The following is a 26541-nucleotide window of genomic DNA, read 5'->3' on the forward strand; positions in this document are numbered from 1 at the left end:
TCTTACTAAATCCAGCTGATGACTACTTACACAAAAGCAGGAACTTTACATTATGCTTTAGTGGTGGCAGTTTGTATATACCAGCACACATTAATAAATGAACAGTAAAGCACCATAATCACAATCTGTGCATCTGTGTCTGTTTTATGATATCCTGAAAATGTTTCTAAAGTAGTTGGAATACAGAAAGCAGAAATTATCATTCCTTCCCAGCTGGGCTCATGTGAAATGCTGTCTGACTGTGACTGGCAGATTTGATATTTTGTTAATTGTGAGAGACCCCACTTTGAATAATGTACTCACATTTGTTATGATCAGTGAGTATTTCCTTTCACATCGCATTTTCTCCATACATAAACTTAATCATAATCCAATAAAGAGCCTATGCGAGCAAGTCTTACATGCAGCCTTTCCTCTATGGAGGAGAAAGGCTGGCTTTTTTGTATACGATAGTCATGCAATTTTTCATTTCTGCCTGAGTGAGATCCACAATGAATGGAAGTCTTCCTCATGCAAAATCATTTGTTCTCAGGTTGTTCTGACCTAAAACTGAAGGCTTCATTCAGAGACATCCAGTAAGAAGCACTTCTCAGAAACCAGTAACAAAAGCTGCACTAGACATGAGGAAATTTTTCATTAAAAAAAGACAATATCAAAAACCAACTAGGGAACTACGCTGATGTGACAGATGAAATTGAAATGGAAAAAAAAAAAAAAATCAAAAGCCAACATAGTCCTAAAGTTTCACAGTAATTTGTCTTTTAAAAATTAGATGTACACCAAATATTCCCCCCCCCCCCCAAATCTTGCATCTAATTCAGTCATGTTCAAAATGGAATTCAGTTGAAGGCAGCATTTCTAAGGGACAGAGCAACACCTAAGGTCCGAATCTGACTTAAATCCAGAAGAATTCCACTGAAATCAATGGTTACAGCAGTGCAAATCAGCAAGAGATCTAAATCTGTCCTAGCTGATTCCAGATCTATCTTTTATCTGCTATATGGCTTTAGGCAAGTCAGTGACCTTCTTTTTATTTCTCAGTTTCTCCATCCGTAAAATGGTGATAATACTGCTTGTAATACACGAAGACTAGGGGGACTAGTTAGTTCCCTAACATGGTCTGGATATGAAAATTGCTGGGGATCAATAATTCTCTCCATCACCTTTATTGGCTCTTTATGATGACGATACTCAGCTTTTTGCTTGCTTGCATATTTCTCTCTTAGAAACCGTGAGCCATGGCCTGGAATCCTTATTCAAGTTTTACGCTCTTTACTTCTGTGGCAGGATTCGCACGAGAAAAGCGGGCACGGAATTTGGAACTTGGCCCCAACAGCAACAAACTGCGAGGATATTTCAAACAAAACTCATAAATCACTGCATGAAATTAATCCCGTTTACGTTCGTGGTTTTTTTTAGAGCCCAGAGGAACGTGTGTATTAACTGACCCACTGATGCCCAAACAACAAGGGCACAAACAAAACCGCCTCAAATCCTTCTTCACCCTTATTTGAATAATGTACGCTGCGCCGATGTTTGCAGCAATACTCAATGGTCTTCAAACAGTGAGACTGGGGGGGGGGGGGTGTATAAATACAGAACCACCCAACCTGAAAACACCCTAACGTCTGACAGCTCTGAGAGGGACCTCTAGCGTGTGCTAGAACATTTTGTGTGGTGCTTCGGGCGTCATTAATACACCAGAATCACCGCAGTCGTTTCGAATAGGCGAGGGGAAGTTTCGCCAAGCGCCTAGCGACCGGCGGGGCGAGCATCCTCCCGCGGGCGCTGCCGAACCCCACCGCCGCCCCTTCCATTGCCGCTTTTTTTTTTTTTTTTCTTTCCCGGACTCGGCGCCAACTTCCTCGGACCCGCCCGCAGTTTCCCCGCTGCGCCCGCCGGCAGCGCCCGGCCCCCGCCGCCGCCGCCGCCCGGCCGGCCCCCGCCGACCCCCCCCCCCCCCCCCCCCCGGCGCTCGGGGAGGGGGAAGACGAAGACGGAAAGTTGGGCTTCAGGCGCAGCGTTCCACCCCGCTCGTGACAGACGACAACAACAATCACTCGGCCACCAGCCCCAAAGCCCCCGCGCCCGGCGGGTGCCGTGCCGTCCCCCCGCCCGCACACCGAGCGATGCCTGAGGTGCACCGGGGGGGGGGGGACACACTCGGCCCTTTCCCTCCCCCGCCGGGAAGAGCCGGAGGTCTCCCGGCAGCCCCCGCCGCCGAGAAGGGAGAAGCGTTTCGCCCGCGTTTAATTTGCCCGAGCGATCCGAGGACGCTCGGTGCCCGCAGGGCACGCTCAAATAAACTTGTATCTCCCCGACTGGAAACAGGCGGCCGACGGCTTTTTTGTCTTTTGAAACGGCGGACCCGGCTCCCCGTCTTCCGGGACGGCGTCGGACACCGGGGGGGACGGGGCAGCGCGGCCGGTTCCCCAGGGGCGGGGGGGCGACCGCCGTCCCGCCGCCAACGGTGGCGGCGCCTCAGTCACTTCAGCCCCCGCGGCCGCGCGCTGCTGGCGGCAACGGCGGCGGCGCCTCAGCCCCCGCCGCCGCGGCGGGCCGGCGGGCAGACAGGCGGCGCGGAGGAAGGGCGGCCGCTGCCCCGCGGCCCCGCCGGCCGTGTGGGGGAAGGGCCGCGGGGCCGCCGTCGCCTTCGCCGCCCCGGCAACAAAGGGCGGCCGCGGGGGGCTCCGGAGGGGGCTCGCCGCGGAGGGACGGCGGCGCGGGGGCGGGCGGCTGGGGGGGGGGGGGGGCGGGAAGGTGCCTCCCGCTCTCTCTCTCTGTCTCTCTCTCACACACAATGGCGGCCCCCTCCTGCAGCCCGGCGGAGAACAATGCCAGCCGCGCACCCCCCGCGCGAAAATACACAAATTCAAATCAAATAAATCCCCCCTCCCCCCGCGCACACCACCCCCTCAGCCTCTCCCCCTCCTTGGAGAGGCGGTGGGGAAAGGAGGAGGCCCCCCCCCCCCCCCCCCCCCCCTCCGCCCGCCGCGCGGCTTCCCCCCATCCCCGTCCCTCCCTCCCCGCCTCCCCGCGGCGCTGCGCGGGGGCGCGGGTTGCGCGGGGGAGCGCGGCGGGCGAGGCGGCCGCGCCGCGTCCCCGCGCGGGGTGCGAGCGCCCGGCACATGCGTGGAAGCGAGCGGCGCCCGAGTCCCTCCGCACCCTCCGCTGCAAACAACAACAATCCCGAGCAGCCCTTACCTGGAACATCGGAGCCGCAAAAGTGTCCCTGGTTTTTGGGTTTTTTTTTGTTTTCCTCCCCCCTCCTTTTTTTTTTTTTTTTTTTTTCTTTTTCCCCCTCTTTCTCCCCTTTCCCCCCCCCCCCCCCCCAACTCACACTTCCGATATTTCTCTCTCCCGGCAGCGGTCTGCTCTCCTCGCTACACCAGAGAGAAATGCAATAGCTTGGCTAAGGTAGACAGAGCAAAATACAGAGAATAGTTGCTCCAGGGCTTTGAAACCCCTCAAGGCAAGGATCAGGATACAATTAGCTCATGTCTCTACCTCCAGTCTGAATCAATCTCCGAAATAAAAGTTAAATTAAATTAACTGATCACACGGGCATAAAATTGATCTCCTTCGAAACGTGCATATAGATAGATATATATATATCGCGTGTATTTTTTTTTTTTATTTTTTTGGTGGAAAAAACAGTCTCATTCCAGCCTCCAACTTGCTTTTTACTCTCCTCTTGCACAGAAAAGCTGATTTTAATCGTTGTGATTAGTTTTGATGTAACGTTTCCGCGGGCGATTTCTGCAAATGGATGGAGTGTTTCTTTGCCAGAAGAGGGAAAAGCAGCAGATGATGATAATTATAAGGATTGTTGGTTGTTTCTTTCTTTCTTTCTCTCTCTCTCTCTCTCTTTATTTGTATTTAGATCTGTCTCTTCGCTTTCCTGAGTTGACCTGACATTGCCATTGCACTAAGGTCGCACAACTTGTTGATTAGGATCACCTCCCGTTTTGATCGAGGGATATGTGATAATTTGGCAGTGGAGCAACACATTTTCTGTTCCCTTGGCTATATAACTTCCCAAATGACGTGTATAAAAATAAGCACATGGAGTCTGCTTTGCCCCAATCAAGTCTGAATCAATGCCTGGGGGTGATACACAAACTCATTTCAAATGTTCAACCATGCAGAATTGCAGAAAGATTGAAGGAGTTGCACTGCATTTTTTATTTTTATTTTTTTTTTTAAAGCAGCAAAATTAAAAGAAAACAAATCCATGTAAGCAAATCCAGGAATTTACCGCTTAGGTTCATGTGACATCGCTTGCAAATGCTCCTAACTTTCCTTCTCCAATTATCCAATTGAAATGGAGCCTTGCCTTTTTCCTTTTCTTCAGCTGGGAGTTTGCAGCTCCCTTCTCCTGAAGAAAACAAAACTGGGGATAACCCAGTAATTTACAAATCTTGTTCTTGATTAGGGTTGCCTTATTCTACCATTCTTCACCTCCCACTCCACTCTATATTGCCTTGTGCAAAGCTCCTGTGTATAGAAGCTGTATTAATTTGTTGTTGTTGTTGTTGTTGTTGTTGTTGTTAGAGTGGGCTATTTTGTCGTAAACCCATGGGTCACCTCCCATTAGTGTCACATCCTCGCAGTATACTTTTGTGAAACGGTATGTTTCTAAGCACTTCACAGTCCATTAATTCAGAGACTTTGCTGACATTTCTTATGAAAAAGACCAGGCTGTGAGGCCAAAACTGCCCAATAAAGCGCCTGAATGGAACCAGACATGTCCAGCAAATACCTACAATTAGCTTTTCATTACATGTTTTTGGTATTTTAAAGAAAGTAATGCAAAATACAACAATCGCCTTTTTCTCCTAAGGCGGTTGCTGCAGCCTAAGGAATGACTAATTCTCTTGCTTAAAAATTCATCCAACCCAATACATTCTTTTTGTCCTTCCTCTTCTCTTTAAATGATAAGCATAATAATGTGGTAGGACTTCTCATGTAGGAATCGCACCATTTGTGAATGCTTTGTCATTGCGATATAACCAGCATAAATACGTTAGGTTAATTAACCAGGAATGGCTGACAGAAATTAAAAGGAAAAACTTTAAGTAATCACACACTTAACGTGCCCCAAGAAACACTCAGCATGGCTTCATCGTCAAATTTTATTTTTAATATTCTTCCAAAAACTAGTAGCACACAAGAGGAAAAACTCCCCTCAACCATTTATGACTTCTCCAGCTGGGTTTGTGTGGAACAGGGTCATTGCGACCCTTACTAATGTTATGCAGCTTTAGCAACAGAGTAATTTTTAAGTGCTTAAAGCTGGTTTAATAACTTATAATAATAAAGATTCTTATGGTTTGTCAATTAAAATGCAGTAAAGAAAATTTTCAGTTTTCCATCCAGATGAAATGAACAGTTACAAGTTCAGTAGACCTGTGTCTTGACCTAACTTTATTTCTGTCTTACAGTGTGTCACCGCAAAAATTGTTATGGCTCTTCGTATGCGACTGTTTTAAATGCTTCACTGCTCTTCTCTTTCTAATAAATAAATAAAGCAATGCCAGCAGCCTGGTACTCATTAGTGACCTGTATAATCCAGAGGAAAAAATATCAGTAAAGGAACAAATTTTAATTTCAAGCTTGCAAGTGGCTATTATGGAGAAAGGTGAAGAAAAATAGCAATGTAGCATCCTTTAAAAATGTGAAAAATATCCTTGTGCTGTTATTTTACCTGCAGCAAAGAGTTTATCAAATGATGTCAGCACTAGATAAGAAAAGGTGTATTTTCCTAAGAAGTAAGAAAATGTATTTATTACCTCAGGAAGGCTCATTTGGCAAAACTTTCATCTCAGAGTCAGAAAATCATGGGCTTAAGTCTCACGTCACATTCATGGGATGGGGCAAATGCCCACTGGGGTACCTGCAGACCATTTGGGGTAGATGCTGTTGCGTCCATTTGTCCACTGGCATATCACGGGGACGGGTCTGCAGCCCGGTCCTTCCCGCTACACAGTGGTCAAAAATAATAAACACACATGAATAAAATGGAGGCATTCTCAAAGAAGACGATGTTCAGTGCTACACTGAAGTACTATCTGCATCTCTTTTCACATGCAAATTAAGCATTTCCATAGTACTTTCCCAGGAGAGGAGAGGAAAGACCCTGGCGTTGCTTATTCTCCCTTCTCACAGCTTTCAGTATCCGCTGCCTTCTTACCTTAACTCAGGCCTGAATTTACCACTGGTGTGGCCGTACTGTGATCTAGGGTTGAATTTTTGTCATCGGGAGAGTTCACAACAGATGAATATATCCCAAAAGGGCTGTCACATATATCTAAATAAGTTAGCAAGGTTTACCTTTATTAACTGCTCGGAGGTAATTTGCATACAAAGGAGAACACATTAAACCAAATTCTGTTCTGTTTTACTTGGAGTTATCTTTTTTTAAACAGGTGTACATAAAACTACATTGTGTTTGTGCATTATGAATATTTTACTGATACTGAATAGCAACCTTAATGAGCTCAAACTGAGCTCAGTATTTGATTTCTGAATTTTTCCTCAAATCACCTGTTCATAATTAGCCTGTGGAAAACTATAGTGGTTTTGCCGCATCATTGTCAATGTTAACAGTTTGGAAAATTGCAGCTTTTGAAGAGGCAGGTTTTCCAACGGCTGCAGATCATATGTGTCCGCTTGCTAAAGGGCATTATTTCTGATTTAGCTGTAATCCTGTCTGGAAACAAATACAGGGGCTCTTCTCAGGAAGGCCCTCATGTCAGCTTGACCTTCTTTTGAAAGGCCCCTCCTGCAGTTCCGTAGGCTTCATGTGTGCTGCAATCTTGTTTCAAAAATATTATGAAGATCAGCTAAGTGTGGAAAGAAAAGCTAGCAACAGTTGTCTGCATTAGGTGTTTTCTAAGTAAGTGGCTCTTTTTTTCTTTTTAGAAAAATAAAAAGGATTTTACATTGCATTTGAAGGGGGAGATTTATGAACACGGTTTCTCCAGATTTGTTTTCCCCAAGGAGTGTTAAAAATAATGTATTTTTTTCTTTATTACCAGTAACATTTTGATGCTGTATTTGAAGAAATAGATTTTGTTATTTAACTGTGAAATGGATTGAACTGTGTAAACCATACCAAACAGTGAAGTAGCCTAAGCAATAGCATCCCTTCTGCATTTGTGAGAATAACAGGGAATCAAGCTACATGTCTACTACAGGAAGGTGGCTGAACTAACGCAGCAACAAGTACTTCTACCCTGTTTCTAAGTAGTCCTTATGTACCACTTGCACTTATGCCACATATGCCACCCTTTTGCTTTTGGTTCCATATCCCACTACAGTTGCTGTTTGTGAGGTTCTGGCTGTATTAGGCAATGCAAATGCATACAGAAACAGAAGTAGTGATGGATTTCCATGTGGATCCCTTAGCTTTGCCATCAGCTGCCCAGGTATGACAGTTCTGCCTGCCAGTCACTGTAAGAAGAGGTGATGTCTCTAGATCACAGCAACAAAATCTCTTGAACTCTGAGCTCACTCAGTTGTCTGCTTCAGAGAATAAGACCGGAGCCTGTGGGTGGCTGTTTTAAGGAGAAACAGCATCACTGGAGTGGGACATGAAGCTCATTTATCTAATTTTATCACTGGTATGAAAACTCCCAGATTGAACTAGGTTCTTCTCCAGAAACATCAGTTTTTTAGTACACCAGAATCTCCTGGGAGCTTCTGGGTCCCTTGTGAAGATAACGGATGATCTTACAGACTGTATGGGTAATCAAGGGATCACAGAGTAGCTTCAGAGAAATCCTCTTGTCAGGTTTTTGGGGGTCTTCCATGGGTGTCTTTCAGAAGCCTTCAGCACCTCTAAATCCCTCTGCCAGCAATGGGAGCTTGAGATGCTAAGACCTCTAGCAAATCATGACACTTGTGGATAGGTAAAAAAGAATGGCTTAGAAGATTGCCTTTGAGCATGCAGGATTGAAAATGTGAACCCTGGTGTCATTGCCTCCTACGCGTATATGCATTTATAATGGACTTTGGGAAATTCTCTGCGTTTCTCTGATGTTCTCTGCTTCCCTCTTCCCACCCCAGTTATTCCTTCCCCTGAGAAGCACCCCCTCAGCTTGCTTGGTGATTGCAGAGGCTTTCTGAGGGGCACAATGGGATAGTACCATGCTGGCTTTGTTTGCTGCCTTCAGACATTCATCGCACAGAAAAGTCTGTCTCTCTTTGCTGCAAAATACGTGGGAGAGGACCAATTCTATACAACCTGTGAAGGCAGAGAGCAAATCAGAGTCCACCTCTGTTCCTGCTATCTTTTACTTTGACTGGATTTCCCTTATGCACATTTGAAACCTCTCCTCCCATTGCAACCCAGATGTTTTATTTGGATTAGTCAGTATGCTTTGCAAAAGGACTAATGCACCCTTAAGGTCACTGTAAGCTTTTCTGAGCTGGATCGTGTGAAATACCAGCAGGATTGAACATGGAAGAAACTTCAGTTGGTCTAACTGTTCAGATAAAGCGTGCAGAATTCAGGGCATAACTGATAATGTATCTCATGAGATTGTACAAATTGCTCTAAGATCGTTCCAATTTAACTGCTCAACTCATTCTAATTAAAGACTATGCTGAGGAAAAGAGGGTAAAGCGTGCATGCGCGTGTATGTGCGTGCATGTTGGGGGAGAAGGGAAATTGGTAAGGAGAAAAATAAGCATTTGATTGACTTGGGTTTGCTATTTTATATTCCAGTAGCCTTTAACAAAAAACGTGGTTTCTAGAGGTAGTACAGTCTGCCTCATTCTCATTTCATCTATTCCAGAACCACTCAGTTTTACTTCATGGTCCTATTGCCTGAGCCAAAATTGCTCACTAGAAGCCCTATAATACAATGGAAGTACCTTAAGGGCACCATAGAAATTTATGTTAGTGTATCTCTTTGCACATCCTTTGGATGTCAGAATCTCTCTGCTTTCCTACCTATAAAAATTATTCCCTGAGCACACCTACATACACAGAGACAATAAGCAGAGGTATTTGGTGTTGTTAAATAACAAAACACACCAACAACCTTCCCTCCTGGATTTTTAACAGTAAAACCACCATTCTCAGAAGGGTTACTCAACTGTACCATGAGTTTTCAGAGAGAAAATGGACATTGATGTTACAGTACTCTTTTTCAATATAGCTGTTATTTCTAAACACACTCTTCCAGAAAGTGTGAGATACCAGCATGATATGGTAACACATTGAGATAGTTATTTGATGTATGAATTTCTACCCAATAAGCCACCCTATTCAACTGAGGAAATATTTCAAAGGGATACACAATATAGCTGCAAGAGAAACTCAGGCTGTGAAATCTGGATTTGTGTCTGTGTTTTGAATAGCCCAAAGTCTGGGAGTACGTGTATTGGTCTGGGATTGTCAAGCAGCTGATCTGGATAAAGAAAGGGGCAGATTGTAGAATTTGAACAGGGCTATTAATATATCCACCCTTCAGAAACAGCCTGTTCCAAGGTTTTAGACCTACAAATACTGATTGTAATGAGTCATCCACAGATTTTGGAAACAGTCTAATTTTCTAGACTCTTTGGAGAGCAAGTGTATCTTTTAAAAAGGATATTTGAAAGAGGTACTCGCTACCCTTCTACTAAAGAAGCAGCAACTGTCTGGAACATTCCCTTTCCAAAACAAAAGCATATTATGGTTTGTGTTATATTTTTGTGCAACAGAAATTACCCTATGCTTTTGTATTGGCTTTGTGTGGCAAGGTTTTGGTAGCGGCAGGGGGTTACAGGGGTGGCTTCTGTAAGAAGCTGCTGGAAGCTTCCCCTGTGTCCGACAGAGTCAATGCCAGCCGGCTCCGAGACGGACCTGCCGCTGGCCAAGGCCGAGCCCATCAGCGATGGTGGTAGCGCCTCTGTGATAACATTTTTAAGAAGGAAAAAAGTTGCTGGGACAGACAGAAACAGCAGCTGGAGAGAGGAGTGAGAACATGTAAGAGAAACAACCCTGCAGACCCCAAGGTCAGTGCAGAAGGAGGGGGAGGAGATGCTCCAGGCGCCGGAGCAGAGATTCCCCTGCAGCCCATGAGGAAGACCCTGGTGAGGCAGGCTGTCCCCCTGCAGCTCACGGAGGTCCACGGTGGAGCAGATCTCCACCTGCAGCCCGGGGAGGACCCCACGCTGGAGCAGGTGGGTGCCCAAAGGAGGCTGTGACCCCACGGGAACCCCGCGCTAGAGCAGGCTCCTGGCAGGACCTGTGGATCTGTGGAGAGAGGAGCCCACGGAGCAGGTTTTCTGGCAGGATTTGTGACCCCATGGGAAGCCCATGCTGGAGCAGTGTCCTCCTGAAGGACTGCGCGCCATGGAAGACACCCACGCTGGAGCAGTTCGTGAAGAACTGCAGCCTGTGGGAAGGACCCACGCTGGAGAAGTTCATGGAGGACTGTCTCCCATGGGAGGGACCCCACGCTGGAGCAGGGGAAGAGTGTGAGGAGTCCTGCCCCTGAGGAGGATGAAGTGGCAGAAATAACATGTGATGAACTGACTGTAAACCCCATTCCCCGTCCCCCTGTGCCGCTCGGGGCAGGGAGTAGGTAGAGAATCCGGGAGTGAAGCTGTGCCTGGGAAGGAGGGAGGGGTGGAGGCAAGGTGTTTTAAGGTTTGGTTTTATTTCTCATTACCATACTCTGGTTGATTGGTAATAAATTGAATTAATTTTCCCCAAGCTGAGTCTGTTTTGTCCATGACGGTAATTGGTGAGTGATCTCTCCTGTCCTTATCTTGACCCACGAGCCCTTTCTTATATTTTCTCTCCCCTGTCCAGCTGAGGAGGGGGAGTGATAGAACAGCTTTGGTGGGCACCTGGCGTCCAGCCAGGGTCAACCCACCACAGCTTTCAATGCTATGCATGAGCTTTCAAAAACTGATGTTGCTAGCTTCTCTTTGCTCTCTCTTTGCAGAAACAGGAATCCACAGGAAGCAGCTGTATTTTTCTGTTTGGAATAATTTGAAGAAATCCACTTTTAAATCAATGATGTTTTTATCGTAGCCACTTCCTGAAAAGCAGCAGTTTTTCACCTCATACCGATTTTACATCATTGTCATTTCCCAGGTTTGCAAGGAACTACAGGAGCTGGGCTACTCTGGCCATACCTGATGGATGAGTTTATGCAAAGGAGGAAGGGTGCATAAATGTTAAGCTACTATGTGCTTTGCTCTTTGTTCCATATGTAGCGTATATATCACAGCTGCAGTTATAAGGGCAGTTTTCATGTTTGAGTAATGTTCCAGTACCTTGTTTCATACAAGAAACTTTTAGACACTGAGCAGTGGTAGACAACAGTAGGTTGTTGGGTAGTGGTAGGAGGCAGGGGTACGAACCCTGCAGCCTCATCACAATCCTTATTTGTTCATTTCCTGGTCAAAAATAGTGGCTTGCCAGAAGCTCATTGGTATTTTAATCCATGCCCTGCTGGTCCTGTCACAGCTGCTAGGGGGACATGAAGAGACCTACAAGTTTAAAGAGGATTTTAGTTGACTGCCTGTGAAAATAGACACAGTCATCTCCCAAGGCAGAGGCTGCAAATGTCTGCCAGGGAAAAACGCCCATCTGGCAAAACTCTCCCTCTCGTGCCACAGTCACTGAAAACTACTGTGCTAGTTCATGCAAAGGCAATACTCCCATATATACCTCCAGGCAACCTTTCTCCATCCCGACCAGCATAAGACAGATGTTGAGAGAAGTCCTACCTTGCCAGCCAACCTCCTGCTAGCCTGCTTTGGGTTTTGTTGTTGTATTTTTTCCAGTCTTCAGTCAGCTTGTAAGTGGCTGAACAATGGAGTGTATATAGTAAAGGGGAGCCCCTAGAAAAGAAAGCACATGATGACCACCAAATATAAACCCAAAGACAGTTCAAGGAAGGTGGCACGAAAGAGGCATCTCACAAGTACGCATCGACAAGCGAGCGTTACTGCCAAGGCCATGTCTATGGTAGGAACACTCCCCTGACAGATATAATAGCAAACAGTGCTGGCAAAGAGTCAGCAGCTCAACGTAGCTGGCATAGTTGCTGGTGCAAAGAAAGGAATAGGGCTCCATGTCAAGGCAACTGACTGCCTTCTCCTCTCTCTGCAACTACACTACCTGTACACACAAATAGCTACTCTGAAGTGAAAAACGACTACTGCAGGTGCACTCACATTGGCAAAACTGGCTTATCCCTCTGTGTCGTGCACTTCTCTTCCCCAGCAGAAAATGCAGAGTTTTGCTAATACAGCAGCAGCCACCTTCACTCTTCTAACATCAGCCAACAGAGAAAAGCAGTTTCCAAAATGATCAGGAAAGGTCACAAATACTGAGAAAATGTTCTTTCGCCTGGGGATTTGCTGCCACTTACCAATGGCTTGGCTATGATATTGTCTCTCTTGATTTCCCCCTTAGTTTTAAAGAATGATGTTCTCAATTTGCCTTTTTAACTCAATGGTCAGCTAAACCACCCACACTGATGCATAGCACAGGAGTGATACTCTCTCAGTTATTTCTCTGTGCGATCATAGAGACGGACATGGAAACACGCTAGTTGTGACTGTGCAGCAAATTCAAGCAAAACTTAAATCAGAGTAAAATCAATGAGATCGCAGAGAAAACCTTGCCTATGTTTATTGCCTTATATTTGTCCAAGATAAATTTAATTTGATCATCAGTCATCCCCAAATTCAGGGTACACCAATGCTTTTTAAGTCATCTCAGGCTTCTCACAATCCTCTTCAACTGCATGGGACGATGAGTACTGTCAGCAAGTGTCACTCACTCACTGTTTATTTTCTGCTGCCAGCTCACTAAGTGCAAATACTTGCTGAGAGAGGTTTTGCTGTCGCCTTTGGGAGCAGTCCATTCTCCCTCCTTTCTCACCAGCACCTACAGCCCCAAACCTGAAGGATTCCAAACACCCCTGGGAAGTTCCTGGGCTCCTTTGACAGCTGTGGGAGGGGAGTTGGTGTGTGCAGCCTTTTTCAGGAACAAGCTGAACTAAACCAGGTGTAGTCTGTGTCAAGGCTGGGTTAATTTTTCTTCTGGTGTTTATTTTCTATAGCACGCCTTAGAATTTATTGGTCATGACTTCCCAAGAAGCTGAGTGTCCCTGCTTCCCTGGGAGAATCGGGTCAATACTCTTTCAGCTGCTTTACAAACATTGACTAACTAATCCATGCAATACCCCCCAAGATAGGAAAACGAGGCAGAGAGATTATATGACTTGCCCAAAGCCACAGAAGGAGTAAGTGTCAGGCTTATTATGAACAGGGCATATAGATCAAAGGAAATACAATGAGAACTCGGTAGTTCCTGTCTCCCAGTCCACGTTTTACAACAGAGAACAACACTCCTTTTCTACTGTACAGCTTTTACAGGATTTTTTAGTAAGGCATCTTGTCAAAAGCTTGAAGGAAATCCAAATAAATCATCTGAACTGTCCTATATTGGTGCAGATGACTTACGTTTGTAAAAGGAACTCGCGCACTTGCCAGCTTTCAGCGAGAAATGATGTCGTAAGATCACAAAGATGCAATCTTTTTCTCAAGTAAAGTTAGTACAACTCTATGGCCTTAGCTATACAGCTGCAGGATTTTTTTTACATGTGTTTTAAAGTTTCTATTCTTAACCAACTTTACTAACTGGAAGATTTAAGCTGCAAACTTCCTTGTAATGAATGCTTGGCTTTTTTAATTATAGCACTTCAGGGAATGAGGAACTTGCAAGTAGATGTGTACCACACACCACCCTTCTGGATTTTTCAGAGAGTTACTTGGTGCACTTCAGTGATTTGTATGTCCCTTGAAAAAATAATTTTCATGCCAACTATACTCCTTGTCAAACTGAAGTCAATAGCAAAGTTCCTATAGATTTAAATAATCCAGGTTTGTACTTCTGATTTCTATTTTGATCTCTAAATTAATATTACTGTGAAGATCATATCACAGATCCCAAGTGTAAGTTTGTGGAAACAAACATACTGCAATTTCATATTACTTCTAGTACTGGTAACAAATATGTTGTGTTACATTTTTTTCAGGTTTTAAACATTCCCTGGTTTTACAGGAACTCCTTTACAGGAGTAGTAGTACTGACTACTCTTCTGCATATATCTGTATGTGTGTATATACACATACATATCTCTATCTGTGAGCAACAGAGTCAAAGCTATGCACAAACCCCTTACTTCTGCATTTCCTAAATTTTCAAATGATGAGCTATACAATCAGTGCTCTATTCAGAATGGCTTTCTCCTACTGACTTTCCTACAGTAATTTTTTTTAAGAGAAAAAATGGGAAAATTGGAAAGACTGCTGGGCAGACTGTGGAGACAATTGCAGAAGATATGTAAATGCCATACTCTGAAATTGCTGGGTTGGATCACAGACTGCCCGAAGGCTCTCTCAAGGTCCAGGTGCCCGTCCCCCTGCTTGGCCATCGGGTGTTTCTGGGTGACTGCAGACGGCAGCCATTTCTGTACATAATGGGATCGCCAGTGATGGGAGGTGACCTGTTTCCTGACTACCATTTGGAGACAAGCTCATCTTCTCAAAGGGTGTTTTCTTGATTTGACTTGCTGGATTCTGCTGTGTAATGGTATTTGATTACTTTTTAATGTTTCTGTTTTGTATGGGAGTATGCCAATCAGCTCCTCCTTTGAGAGACTGCTCATAATAGCGACAAGTTCATTCACCAGTCTTAAGAGTTTTATTTTGCCTTTCAGCCTGCTAATTTCCTTGCATTCTTAAACTTTACACTCAGAAGTTTTTACTCGGACACTATTTTCTGAAATCATACTGACAGCAGTCTGACTTAATCGGTGAACATTTACTCCTCAGTTCCTGTGTCAAGTCGCTGAACTAGCTGAAGACTTAGGCAGAGACTTAAGTCTCATTAAATACAATGATACTTCAGCATGTGTTTAAATGCTTTAATGAACTGAGGCCTAAAGCCTCCGTATTGTTATTACAGTAGATTAAGCTGGCAATTAAAATTTGCTGTTTGGAAAAATGAGTTATTTCAGACATTGTTGTTAGGATGAGCATTCATTTCAGTATACTTGCTACCATGTGACTTGACAGAAATGCATGTTAGGTTCCCCCAGCACAAAGCAAAAATAAACAGCAGCAAAAGGAAAAACTCTTGCTTGTGGGGATGCCGATATTTCCAGAACCTCTGGATCATAAGGTTTTGGAAAAACGTCTCTCCCAACCAGTCATGTATGAATGAGGAAAATAAGCTGGGAGTAGGTAAAATAGTTGCTGTCACTGCCTTATTGAATTTTGAAGGTAATTCTGTATCAGATTACCTTTGACTGTACTGAAAGCATTCCTCTTAATGTCACTTGCTACATCATTTGAGCATGGGGTTTGTAACGCGCCTAGTTTCATAATCTCTTAGCTGGGGTGGTTAAATAAACACAGTCCCTACCTGTTTGGTGTTTTGGGGTTGGTTTGTTTTTTTTTTTTTTTAGTTTCTTAGTGCCTGGTTATACAGGCTGAATGCCTAAAGCCTTCAGTTTTATTTAGTTTTGGTTCTGCTGAGCTTCATTTCAGATTTGAGAGGAATCCAAAAGGTAGGTGATGCTGTGCCACCTCAGGCACATTTTGGCAGGTGTTGGCACAATTTCCAGGACTCCTGGGGACTGCAGACCCCCTGCAGACCTGGGCAGGCCTTTCGATCCTTTCTACCTCACTGGGATGGGAGGTTAGCTGGCTCACCTCGTTTCCTAGTAATGTAATTCTTTGCTTTTCTGCCATTCTTCCTATCTATCTGGAGAGTGCTGTCTTTTCATTATTTAACTGAGTATCCTGAGCAGCAGTTGTTGCCTCCTTATGGTTACCTTCCCGTGTTTACAAATGGCATAAGCTGAAAACAGCTAGAAGGTGGACGGACAAAAAGATCTGAACTGTGGGGATGCAGAGAGTAAGACAGGTAGGTATAAGAAGGAAAATTTTGCTCCTCTTGGGTGAATTTGATCAAAACTTCAGGGCGCTGGCCTTTTGATTTGTTACTCTGATGCTAAAGCCTTTAAGAGAGAAAAGAGGTCTCACCTGATCACGCCCAGCTGACTTCAGCAGTGATTTGTTTACTAAGTCAACAATACCTTTAATTTTGGATAACGTTTCCCTTGTAAATGAGATTAATACACCCAGTGTGAATGTGTAAGTGTTGCTTCATTCCTCACTCCCTCACTGCCACAGCTACACTGATGACATCTTCCAGAAATCAGCAAAATCATCGTGAACTCACTGTGAAGACTCACGTGGCAGAGAGCTAGTGCAGTGAAAGGGCCAGCAGCGTTAGTGGAACTCGAGGCCTGCGTATGTCCACAGAGACTTTGCTTCCATGGAACTGTATCAATAGTGGTAAGGTGATTTCATTTTTAGGATGCCAAAACCAAAAGTAAGATCCAGCTACCTGGTAAATGCTCCCAGGTAATGTCAAGCACAGGATACAGTCCTGCAGGATGGAATAGCCTCATGCCTGGCTCATGTCAATGACAGCACAAGGTTATCAGCACCATCAGCTGTCACTAAGCACCAGCACAATCAAGCCAGACAAGAAGGGATTCTTCTCTTGGTGTAAGAAAACAGCTCCGAGTATATCATGGAAGCTTGCCCCATCAGATGCCTGCCACTTTTGATTGCCCATTTGCGTCTTCGTCGCAGATATTAGGGTTCAAATATGAGTTCTCATTTAAGCATGACCATGTGAAATGACAAGGAGAAACTCCCAGTGTCACAGTTATCCCACTGACCAGGGACTACAGCATCAGAAATGCATGTTTATGGCTTGCTTCAGAACAGAGCGGCAAGAGAAACCAGACTGGAAGTAAAATCTTGTAAACACAGAAAAATGCAGTTAATGTAAGTATTGGTTTGAGTTGAGCTGAAATCTTCATTCCAAAGGTTTGAAATCTTTTAACCTAGTCCTGCTTGAATTCTTAGTCCTGAACCATCTCTTATGTTTTTAGCATTGAACTGAATGAAATAGCTCACAACAAATTAAATCAAAAGTGTTATAAAAAAATGAAGTTTCCATAAGCTGCTCCTGCTCTTCTGGGCCAAAACCTCAGGAGGCATTAGGCACCCTCTGTAAATAAGAAGTCATTCATCATGGAGCTTGCTTTTACTTTTATTTTTGGCATCCTAATAAATAAAATCAATTTAACATTATTTACACAGCCACACAGTAAATGTAATGGTCTGGGCTGATTTATTTCATCTGAAGATCTGGCCCATTATTATTTGTATTAAAAAAATCAATGTGGAAAGTATCCTCACAATTCTTGTAATTTCCCCAAATGAACTTAAATTACAAAGAGGGTGTGTGAGAGGAATTATAGAAGGAAGGAAGAATGAGTATCTTGATAATTAGTCTTGACCCCTTCCCCCCATCCAGACTATCCTTAACATTACTTCTTTTAGAAAATGCAATATTAAAAATCCCCCAAACCAGCCTGCCCTAATCATCCAGTGGAATTTACTGTACTGCGACTGTGTAGTTTTATAGTGGAATCTACAGTGTGATCACAAACCAGCCTTGTTGTGTCCTAAATTTTACGGCACAAAGATTGCTTGGAGGAATAACCCCTTTTGTCTGGCACATTGGAGCCCAGATTGCCATGACTGTGGCTCATGTTTTGTTCATGTGTATACATATGTATATATTTTCACTTTCTGCTCTTTTTGATTTCTCTTGGAGCACTGAGGCTTGTGTATTTGCTAGTTTTAAATTTCTGCAGCAGGGGAGCTGAGGAATTTGCCTTTTTTTTTTTTTTTCCGTTTGTTCCCTGAACTCTTCTTGCAGTTTAACAAGTCAAATACAAAACACGGGGGGAATAAACATCCACATGATGGTACTGTGCGTGATATCACATCATTGATTGGATATACTGCATTGGAACATCACACAAAAGAGCCTGTAACGAAAAAAATTCAGTTGCCTGGAGCTTTGAGCTTTCAAATTAGGCTAAAGAGGTTCCCCTGATAACCAGCAGTGTTGAAGCTTTCAGTATTATTTAGCTGCCCAGGCATCAGTAACGGTTTTCAGTTAGAAGGGCCTGGAGACCTAATGCACCGGTAAGGTAACCCACCTGCCCACTCAATACTTTGGGATCAAAAAGCCTATCTAAAAATCTTCAGTTTACCAAGCATAACTGAGAGCGAATGCGACTTTCCCTTCTTCAACACTATCTCTGTCTGTGCAGCCTATTTTGCATCAAAAGATGCATTTGAAAGTAGAGATCCCTTAGAGCTAAATATTCTAAACTGACAGAAGAATTTCTAGTGGCACACCAGCCTAAAGCCATATTTTTATGAGGACATCACTTTCTATTTCTAAGCTTCAGTATGCACTCATGCTTCCTCATTGCCAGGAGCCATGCCACATCAAGTTGCCTCCTCCCAGCTTTTATGTTTTTTTAATGGAGTCCGGTTTTCTGCCTAACTTACGGCTATCTCCCTGACAAATTGTCAGACACCTATGTCACTAGGACAGAGGTGTCCTGGTGCAGTGCAAGCCAGAAAGGACATTGTAGGTGTCATTAAAAAAATATACGGGACATCTGTTTGTAAATCTGATTATTCTTGAGAGTTGGGAGGGATTTAAAAAAAAAAAACACAAAACAAACCACGAAAAAAGAGACAATATCCAGTATTTAGTCCTTAAGTATAAGATATGAACTAGCAATGGACAAGAGTTTTAAGTTCATGGGCCTTATCCTGTATCGCTTGCCACCTCCCAGCAGTGCTGTGAAGGGGAGCTGTGCCGGACCCTTGGCACCAGCAATACTTTGCACGACTGCCCTTGGGTTGCAGTCTCCTTGGGGCAAGGCTTCCGACTCCTTGTACATCTTATTCAGCACCGAGCAGACTGCTTGCACTTAAATAAACTGCAATCACTTCAGTGTCTGGCTAGAGCCTGACAAGTCATACTGCTGGGCTTAAAGAAACAATAATGGACCTTCCTCAATTTCATACCATGGGAAAGCACTGCTTTTACAGTAATGAAGCTCATTTTTTTCCCCGATGAAAAGGCGTCAGGATTTAGCTGCTCCCTTGCGGTGCTGGGGAGTTTAACATTCGCTAAAATATTCTAAAGGACTAGCACAGGATTTCAGTCCTAAAAATTCCGCATCCATCAAAGAAGGTAGGAATTTTTATGTTAAAAGAAGAAAGATGTGCTGTTATAAGTCAGCAACTTAAATGCCTTTATCTATACAGCCTGCAAGACATCTGCAGAACATTCAGCAATTAAATATGCCCCCAGCTGAACAATAATGTTGCTGCTTGGTCTGCATATAAATTAGAGTGAGTTAAGGGTGGGTGCTCAAGCTGGGCTCTGTTGTTGTCAATATCCTATGCCATAAGCTGCCCTTGAAATCACCCTGAAGTCTGCACAGGGCACTTGTAAATGTCCCAGCCACACATCTCTTCCCCCCTTGCCCCCATAAAACAGAGCACACATCCTTGAAAGAAGGATAAGTACTAATCATTCATCGTCTTAGATAGCTTAGATTGTCTCTCAGCCTGTCAAAATATGCCTGTTTGGGAGGTACAGAGGAAGAAGAAAGAGGGCATGGAGTATTTCACCTCCAGGTGTCACCTCCCTGCTCCTCATGAGTACCAAGCCAGGCTGGGAGCAGCTGGAGAATCTCACCTCCCACCCCAGCACCAGGGTTACTGCAGAGGTGCCACCAGGCACAGAGGTTGGGTTTTAGGCTGCTGAACTCGCTGCAGCTTCCCCCGCTTGGCAATTTTGGCTGAAGGGCCAACAGACTGTGCTCTCTCTCCCCCCCAGCAAATGGCTTGTCCAGCTGTGGTTTGCAGCTCCCAGGCAGGCGTATGTGCGTGCCTGTGCACACTAGAGGGGCTGGAGAAAGCCAGCCGGAGAGGTGCTGCTTTTCTTCCACTGCATCATTTCTGAGGGTGACTAGAGGATGTTGGCACGCCCGGCTACCTGTCAGATTTTTATAGAAATACATCTTTTCTCTAGTGCCTTCTGTATAAGGATCCCGAAGTATTTTAAAGATGTTTCATGAAGCTGCTTCAGTGAGGAAGACAACTTGGGGAAGCGACTGTAGGTGCCCACCCACAGGTATAGCAGCAACAGCTGCAGTTGCTCAGGTGATAACAGCCCTCACGCTGGTCACCCGCCTCTCTCCTCTCGCAGAGGTCACCCCTTGCAGGAGCAGAGGTAGTGGGAGAGATGCCTGTCCATGCCTCTGTGGCTCCTGTGCGGGCTGCTGCAATGGTGTACATCCATCCTCATTCCCCAGGGAAGCACAGGGAGCTGGAGCAGGGAGGGCACTGGCCCACAATGCTTTCCGTGCCCCTGCTCAGAGGCAGTGACAGGGAACGTGGGTGGAGAGCTGGGGGGCACGGACATCCGCAGCGGCAGGGGAGAGATTTGCGAGATCTCATCTTTCAGGACCCCAGGCATAAACTTCTCAGATGGCTTGCACCTTCCTTATGACTGTAGCACCTCTTTGCTTACATTAAATTGCCTTGAGATTAAAAAAGGGGGGCAAAAAAAAAAAGAGCCTTTAACTTTGCCTGTTGGGGCTTATCCTCCCACAGAGCAACAAAGGCCACATTCGTATCTGAGAAAGAGAAACACTGGCTTGCTCATTGCTCACAGTAGTAACCTGGTGTGGATAACCTGGAGAGTACAAGAAAACACATAGCTACGTGGCACAGCACCTTGCGTGTTAACTGGGCTCTGGCACGTGCGGGTTTATAGTAAAAAATCCAGTTGGAGCTCTGTCTTCTGGGCAGAGCTTTCCATGTCACTTCTCAGCAGGAAAGAGCTACTTATTCTGTGCCTTGAATCTAATTTGAACAGCACCTTTCTTTATAAGCACTACAGAGTATCTGTTTTCTTTCAGCAATTTTATGGCAACAAACAGCTTATACCTCTCTCTTTGTCAGCTTTTTTTTTTTTTTTTTTTTCTCTCCCCCTTTTTTTGGGTTATTTGAAAAGAAGCCCTGAGTTTAGCCTGGTAAAAACAGCACTTGACTTGTTAGAGGTGATATAATGGGATAAAGGGACTTACAGTATGCAGGGTAACAGCCCTGCATGTCTTGGTAACCATATAAGCTTCTGGGAGAAAAGTACAGAAATATCCAGAAGCAGTAAATATAGTAAGGTATGCATAGGGCAACTACAGACCATTAGCTAGGGACCCATAATGGAACATTGCCATCTTTAAAGGCATTTTTGTTTCTACAATTTTTATGACAGTTTTATGGCAATTCTGTAACTACTGTACTTCACTGCTTCACAGTGATTCCTTTTTATCTCTTGAGATTATTCCAGGATGTTAGGATGTAATATATGGAGAGAAGAGCAATCATTGCATAGCAAGCTACACATAAAAGAGTCATATAATCAATTGCTCTGATGTCATAAAAGTCACAGTCCACTGATCCGATGTCACCATGATGGATTGGGACTTTTAATGCTTCATTTATGGTGTTTAAAAAAAAGGGGGAAAGGGTGGTTATGTCGAAACACATGCCATTCTTAATGTGGCATTAACAGAGCTAAATGGGATGCAGTGATATTTATTTATTTGACCGCAGAAGTGTGATCTAAGTTCAGTGTTAACAGCATAAATGTGGCTACTTCTGCATGCTTTCAGAAAGCAGTGGGCTAGGGCCAGAAGCAATGAATATTTACTCCAGCTGAGGATGTCCTCCGATGTTTTAATTAATAATAAGTGGACTAAGGGCTCAGCCATGACTTTGCCCCAGGTCAGGGGCAGCACATGGCAGCGCTATCCGAGGAGCAGCCTGGGAGACTGTGGCTGGTGGTGTTGCAGTCTACTCCTGCTTCCCACATGGTTTGGAAAAGGAAATACCCCCAACATACCCTTCTCTTGCTTGCAGGAACCAGCACGTGGGGAGAGGAAGAGGAGCGGGGACTGGAACAAAGGTCTGCAAGTATTGTCACGGGCAGAGCCGAATGGACGCAGCAGTCACGCAGAGGTGGTTCTCCTCCCTTCACCGTGGTCTGCAGCCAGGGAAAGCTGTTTGAAGGGGAATATGTCATGGCCCTTAGTTTCCAGGTGAGACAGTGCAAGGTGGATCTTGTGGGGCCATAGGATTCAAGGCATCCATAGGTCACATACTGTTAGGATTTAGAACTAGAAAACTCCTGTTTCAGTTTTCACACTCCTGAGGCAGTACGGCCGTTGGAGGAGCATGGGCCGATACCATTTTTGTGGTCGCTATGTGGTGAGGAGAGGGAGTATATTACTTTTTCAAGGGAGGAGCTTGAGGCTGGCATTTCCCATCCTGACAGTCAGCCATGGCCCTCTACTGAAACACATCAGGTGGCTGTTTCTGCTGAAACTTTTATCAGGCTGGTCTTTGCAAGTGTCACTGACAGGTTTCAGGGTCTGTGCATGCTGGGGACACAGACATGTGCACGGCTAGGGACAGGTCGTGAGTCCCAGAAACTGCCCTGAGCCCACAGGACTTGGTTTCATTTTGGCTCGTGTTAAGAAGCTTTTCTTTGCAATGTAAAGGATTGCAAAAATGAAGTTACTCTTTAGCATTTTCATACCACAGCCATGAAATCACTGCATACATGGGTGATGTGTAAGAGCAGCACTACCTCAGTTTGCAATAGGCATTTGAGTTTTTGCACCTGGCCGGGCTTACATCTGGCAAAAAACAACTTGAGTCATTCCTCTGCAACAATCTTGCTCGTCCTGGTTGCAGTTAAAAGATGATCCTTGTCACATTGCCAGACAGAGACATTTTCACTCTTCTACCAGTGCTACTCTTAGCTCCCCTCTCCATCCCCTCACCTCCCCGGCTCTCCAGCCTCTCCTTTACCTCCGCTTCTTTGCCTGTAAAGTCCCCTCAGCCTAAAAGTGTCCCTCGTGGCTCAGCAAAAGCGAACAATGTGCCCTTGGAAGAGTTTTGAGCAGGCTCTGCAGGACATATCAGCCCAGTGCTGGAGAGGGCCTGTGGGCTCTCAGCCAGGTAACAACACCAGGCTTCCCCTCCACAGTGGGAGGGTGTGTGGTCCTGCTCAGTGCCCGGTGCCGGCCAGCCTGGGAACAGAAGATCTCGCTCGCAGAGCGGGGTCCTCTGACTTTGCTCGGAAACCTGTTGTGGGTTCCCTGGACAAAAGCGAAGAGGTTTATCTTTGTGTTCCGGCACTGTGAATGAATCCTCTGAGGCTCGGGACCAGGGCTTTTGCTGACACCAGAAATCCCTGACAGAACCACTGCCCTGTGCTGCTCTGCATCTTCCCTGTTACCCAGCCCATTTTCTCCTCCTCGAAGGCAAAGTTGGAAAAGAAGCCAAGGGATCCATTCCAGATATCTGTACTAGCGCATATTTTTTTCACCATCATTTTTAAAGTATCATACAGTCCCCTTCCTTCATGTTGAAAGCAGAGTAAGAGAACTCCAATTCCATGCCCTCAGGCCTGAATAAAAGAATAAAAACAACACAACATTTGCATCTCTTTAACAGGCTCTGTTCTAGAAGTCTCCATGCTGGGAAAAAAAATGGGGGGAAAAGCCCCATCACTCCAGGTTAAATGGAGCCATTCAGAGAGTACTGCAGGAAGGAAAGGCAGAGAAGAAAATTATTGTCATAAATGACCTAAGAATTCATGGCCTTATGATTGCAAACACAAAGTCTAAAAAGGTTACATTCTCTTGCTTCTCTGCCTACCCCCGATATCAATGAACATCAGCTAAAGGTGGCTGAAGAACCAATTTCATGCATCTACTGTAGAAGGAAATGAACTGAGCCAAGGGCAAAAATAAAATTATACAAATGTTATTATAGACTAGCCTGCTTCTGTCCTAGTTTAATTCAAATTTCAGTGCTGCAGGCTTTGCTGCTGGCAGTAGCCTTCCTGAATAAATCAACATTTGCTTACATCTAAATTATTAGAGAAACATGTGACTTTGTTTATTGTATAAATTATACGCAAGGTTAAAGCATTAACTGTTCAACGGGCTTTGTGCAGCCACACAATCGCTTCCAGCCCCCCCCCCCCAACCTTTCTCCCCCGAACACCATTTTGAGGATGAGCCATCCAGGGAGGGCTCTGTGGGGGCTACCTGGCAGGAGCATGGCTAAAGGCACAATTTCAGTGCCTTTTTCTCCATTGTGCTGCCCTGGGGGAAATCATATACTGCCATGCAGAGCACACAGGGGATGTAAAGCACCCTGGTGCTGGCTGGGTAGTGCTTCAGACCTACTTTGCAGGAGAGTTTATGGCTGCAGGAGGTGATGGGGAGAGCAGCCTTCAGTGCCTAGGCACATTTACAGGCAGGAGGAAGAAATCTGCTGCTACCAGGACTGCTGAGACGGGTGGAGGGGTCCCCTCTGCTTGCTGGGACCACAGCAACCTAGGGGCTGGGACCACAGCAACTTAGGGGCTCCAGCGAGCTTGTGTGTGCGCGAGCCCCTGACTCCCTGTGGGTTTTCCAAGCTTCATGGTAACTGCTGCTGAATTTCAGCTGGCAAGATGCTCATTAAGAAACCTAAGCAGCTTCATTGCTGTGACCACGCACGTCCCAGCCCTGAAGGAGCCAGGGGCTGGTGGAGCAGCCCACAGGGCAGCCAACAGCCCTGCGGCCAGAGCCCTGTCCCCCGGCTGCCAGCTCTGGGTCTGTGTAGTAACAACTGGTATGGTCTGTGGTCCCTCCCAACTGGACTCATTTTCCATAGCTGCTTTCCTTACTGCTCCCCAGATGGTAAAAAAAGCAATTTGCTTCCCCTTGGAAATACAATCCTATTGCAAAGAAAAGCACCACTGTAAGTCCTAAGCGCTGCAGCAGTATAACTTCAAACTGCAATATCTGGGATTATTGCTGCAAAGTATTGAAGGATCCTCTTTTTAAAAGAAAGGAAGCAAAAAAAACCCAAAGGAGCCCTTCTCCCCCAAAGCCAGTACTGTCTCATAGACCAGTTGGTACTGTGCTTTCTGTCAGAAGTATATCACCACATAGCAGCTGAGTAAATCTTTTCCACAAAGGTATCAGATGCCACTAGCTCAGGGTCTAGGATATGGAATCCAAATATATGTCTCCTGGGTTCCTGCACTGAAATACTATCAGGAGGTTTCTGTGGCCAGACTGAACTGAATATTTTATTTACATTTCATTTACACTTACAAATTAATATATACTTTCAGTGCTGTTAAAGGGCCATTGAACAGAGCTGTAGTTTTATATTCAGCAACAGGATGTAATTTCCCTATCAATAAAATTGTTGTTTGTTTTTCTCTGCACTCGATTATTATGGAAATTTCACAGTTTCTCAGCTAAAGTGATGTCTAGTGAAATGAGCAGGCCACTTACGTGGAATTTTTTTCAAGTGTCCTTACTCTTTTCCATTTATGCTAATGTTATTTCATGCTAATAGCAGACTATATTTTGCTTTGATACTATTAAAACCTGGCTGGCTTGAGTAAAGGGAACATTTTTATAATGCTTTCTGGAAATGATCTAACACAGTAAAACCATCTCCATTAAGAGTGTGGTTTTGGAGGCGATTCCGCTTCCCCGCCCTTCAATCCAAAAACTGAGAAATCCTTTAGACATAAACTAATTTCACTGACTCCTTTTCCTATTTTCGTTCTTTGTAAATGATAACTTACTGTGTAATTTAGCTATGCTGCAAGGAGCTCTTCTTCCAAGAGGAATTCAGGAAGCGTATATTGTTTATCTCAGCCTGTGAACATGAGGTTTACAAATCCCATTACCAAATAATGGGATTGGAATTCCTATTTCAGTTTTTATGCATCCTCTTGCAAAAACGTGCCCTCCTTCTCCCTCCTGAATAGCTGAGATCTTCCTTCTCCATTAGACGGGGCTCTGCGTCGTGATAACCTGTCCTGGTTTCCTTCCTGAGTATTGCCACAAAACTCAGCGGGACTGTGCCCGCAGAGCCAGAGCATGATCGTTAAACACAAGAAATTCACCTTCAGCTTGCAAAGTAAACTAAAGTGCACTCCAGTTCCGTCACCTGAAGTTTATATCAGATCCATGAGACGGGACTAGCTGATTGAAAAGACTCAGTGCAGAAAATGTAATTAATATTTAGGCATTTCTAACTACAGAGTAAGGCTGTCTTCTATAATCGCTCAGTTACGCCTGCCTTTGGAGCCTCCTGCCCCAGTGGTATTGAAAACAGCACTGAGATAAACGGGTTCAGGTTCCCCACGTGCACCCCACTGGGGAAGGTGTCGGCGAATCCCATGGCTGTTTTGGGGGAGATGTCCCAATGCAAGCTACGTGTTCCTTGGCCTCACGCTGCTGCCTCCGAGCTCTTACACCAGGGATAAATCTGGTGCAGCGATGTCTTCCCTCAGTTGGAAAATTTGCCTTGTCTGACTGACAAGCCTGGGCACTGAGGTCAGCTGGGAGGACTGGCTGAACAGAAGGCTGTAATGAAGACATTTTCTCTCTCCTGGCTGACCTCCTACAGCCGACAGATTTGAATAGCCTCTTCTCCAGCTGACAAAATGAAATACAGGCTAGC

General features: G+C 45.0%; 1 protein-coding gene across 2 annotated transcripts in view; it reads right to left on the bottom strand.

Annotated features, from left to right (window-relative positions):
* Positions 1-3378, bottom strand: part of KCTD1 (potassium channel tetramerization domain containing 1) — a 105670-nt gene extending 102292 nt beyond the window's left edge. Inside the window, exon 1 of one of the 2 annotated variants that reach the window (XM_049821052.1) lies at positions 3341-3378. Coding sequence is in view for 1 of the 2 variants with exons in the window: in XM_049821035.1 (XP_049676992.1) it covers positions 3205-3213 (9 nt within the window). In the remaining variant the exon portion in view is untranslated. Of the gene's footprint in view, positions 1-3204; positions 3252-3340 lie in introns of those variants that run through there. The other variant, XM_049821035.1, reaches the window with a different exon arrangement.
* Between the last annotated feature and the right edge of the window lie 23163 nt (positions 3379-26541).

This window comes from Accipiter gentilis, chromosome 2 (genome assembly GCF_929443795.1).
Source record: "Accipiter gentilis chromosome 2, bAccGen1.1, whole genome shotgun sequence".
In the NCBI taxonomy this organism is placed as follows: Eukaryota; Metazoa; Chordata; class Aves; order Accipitriformes; family Accipitridae; genus Astur; species Astur gentilis.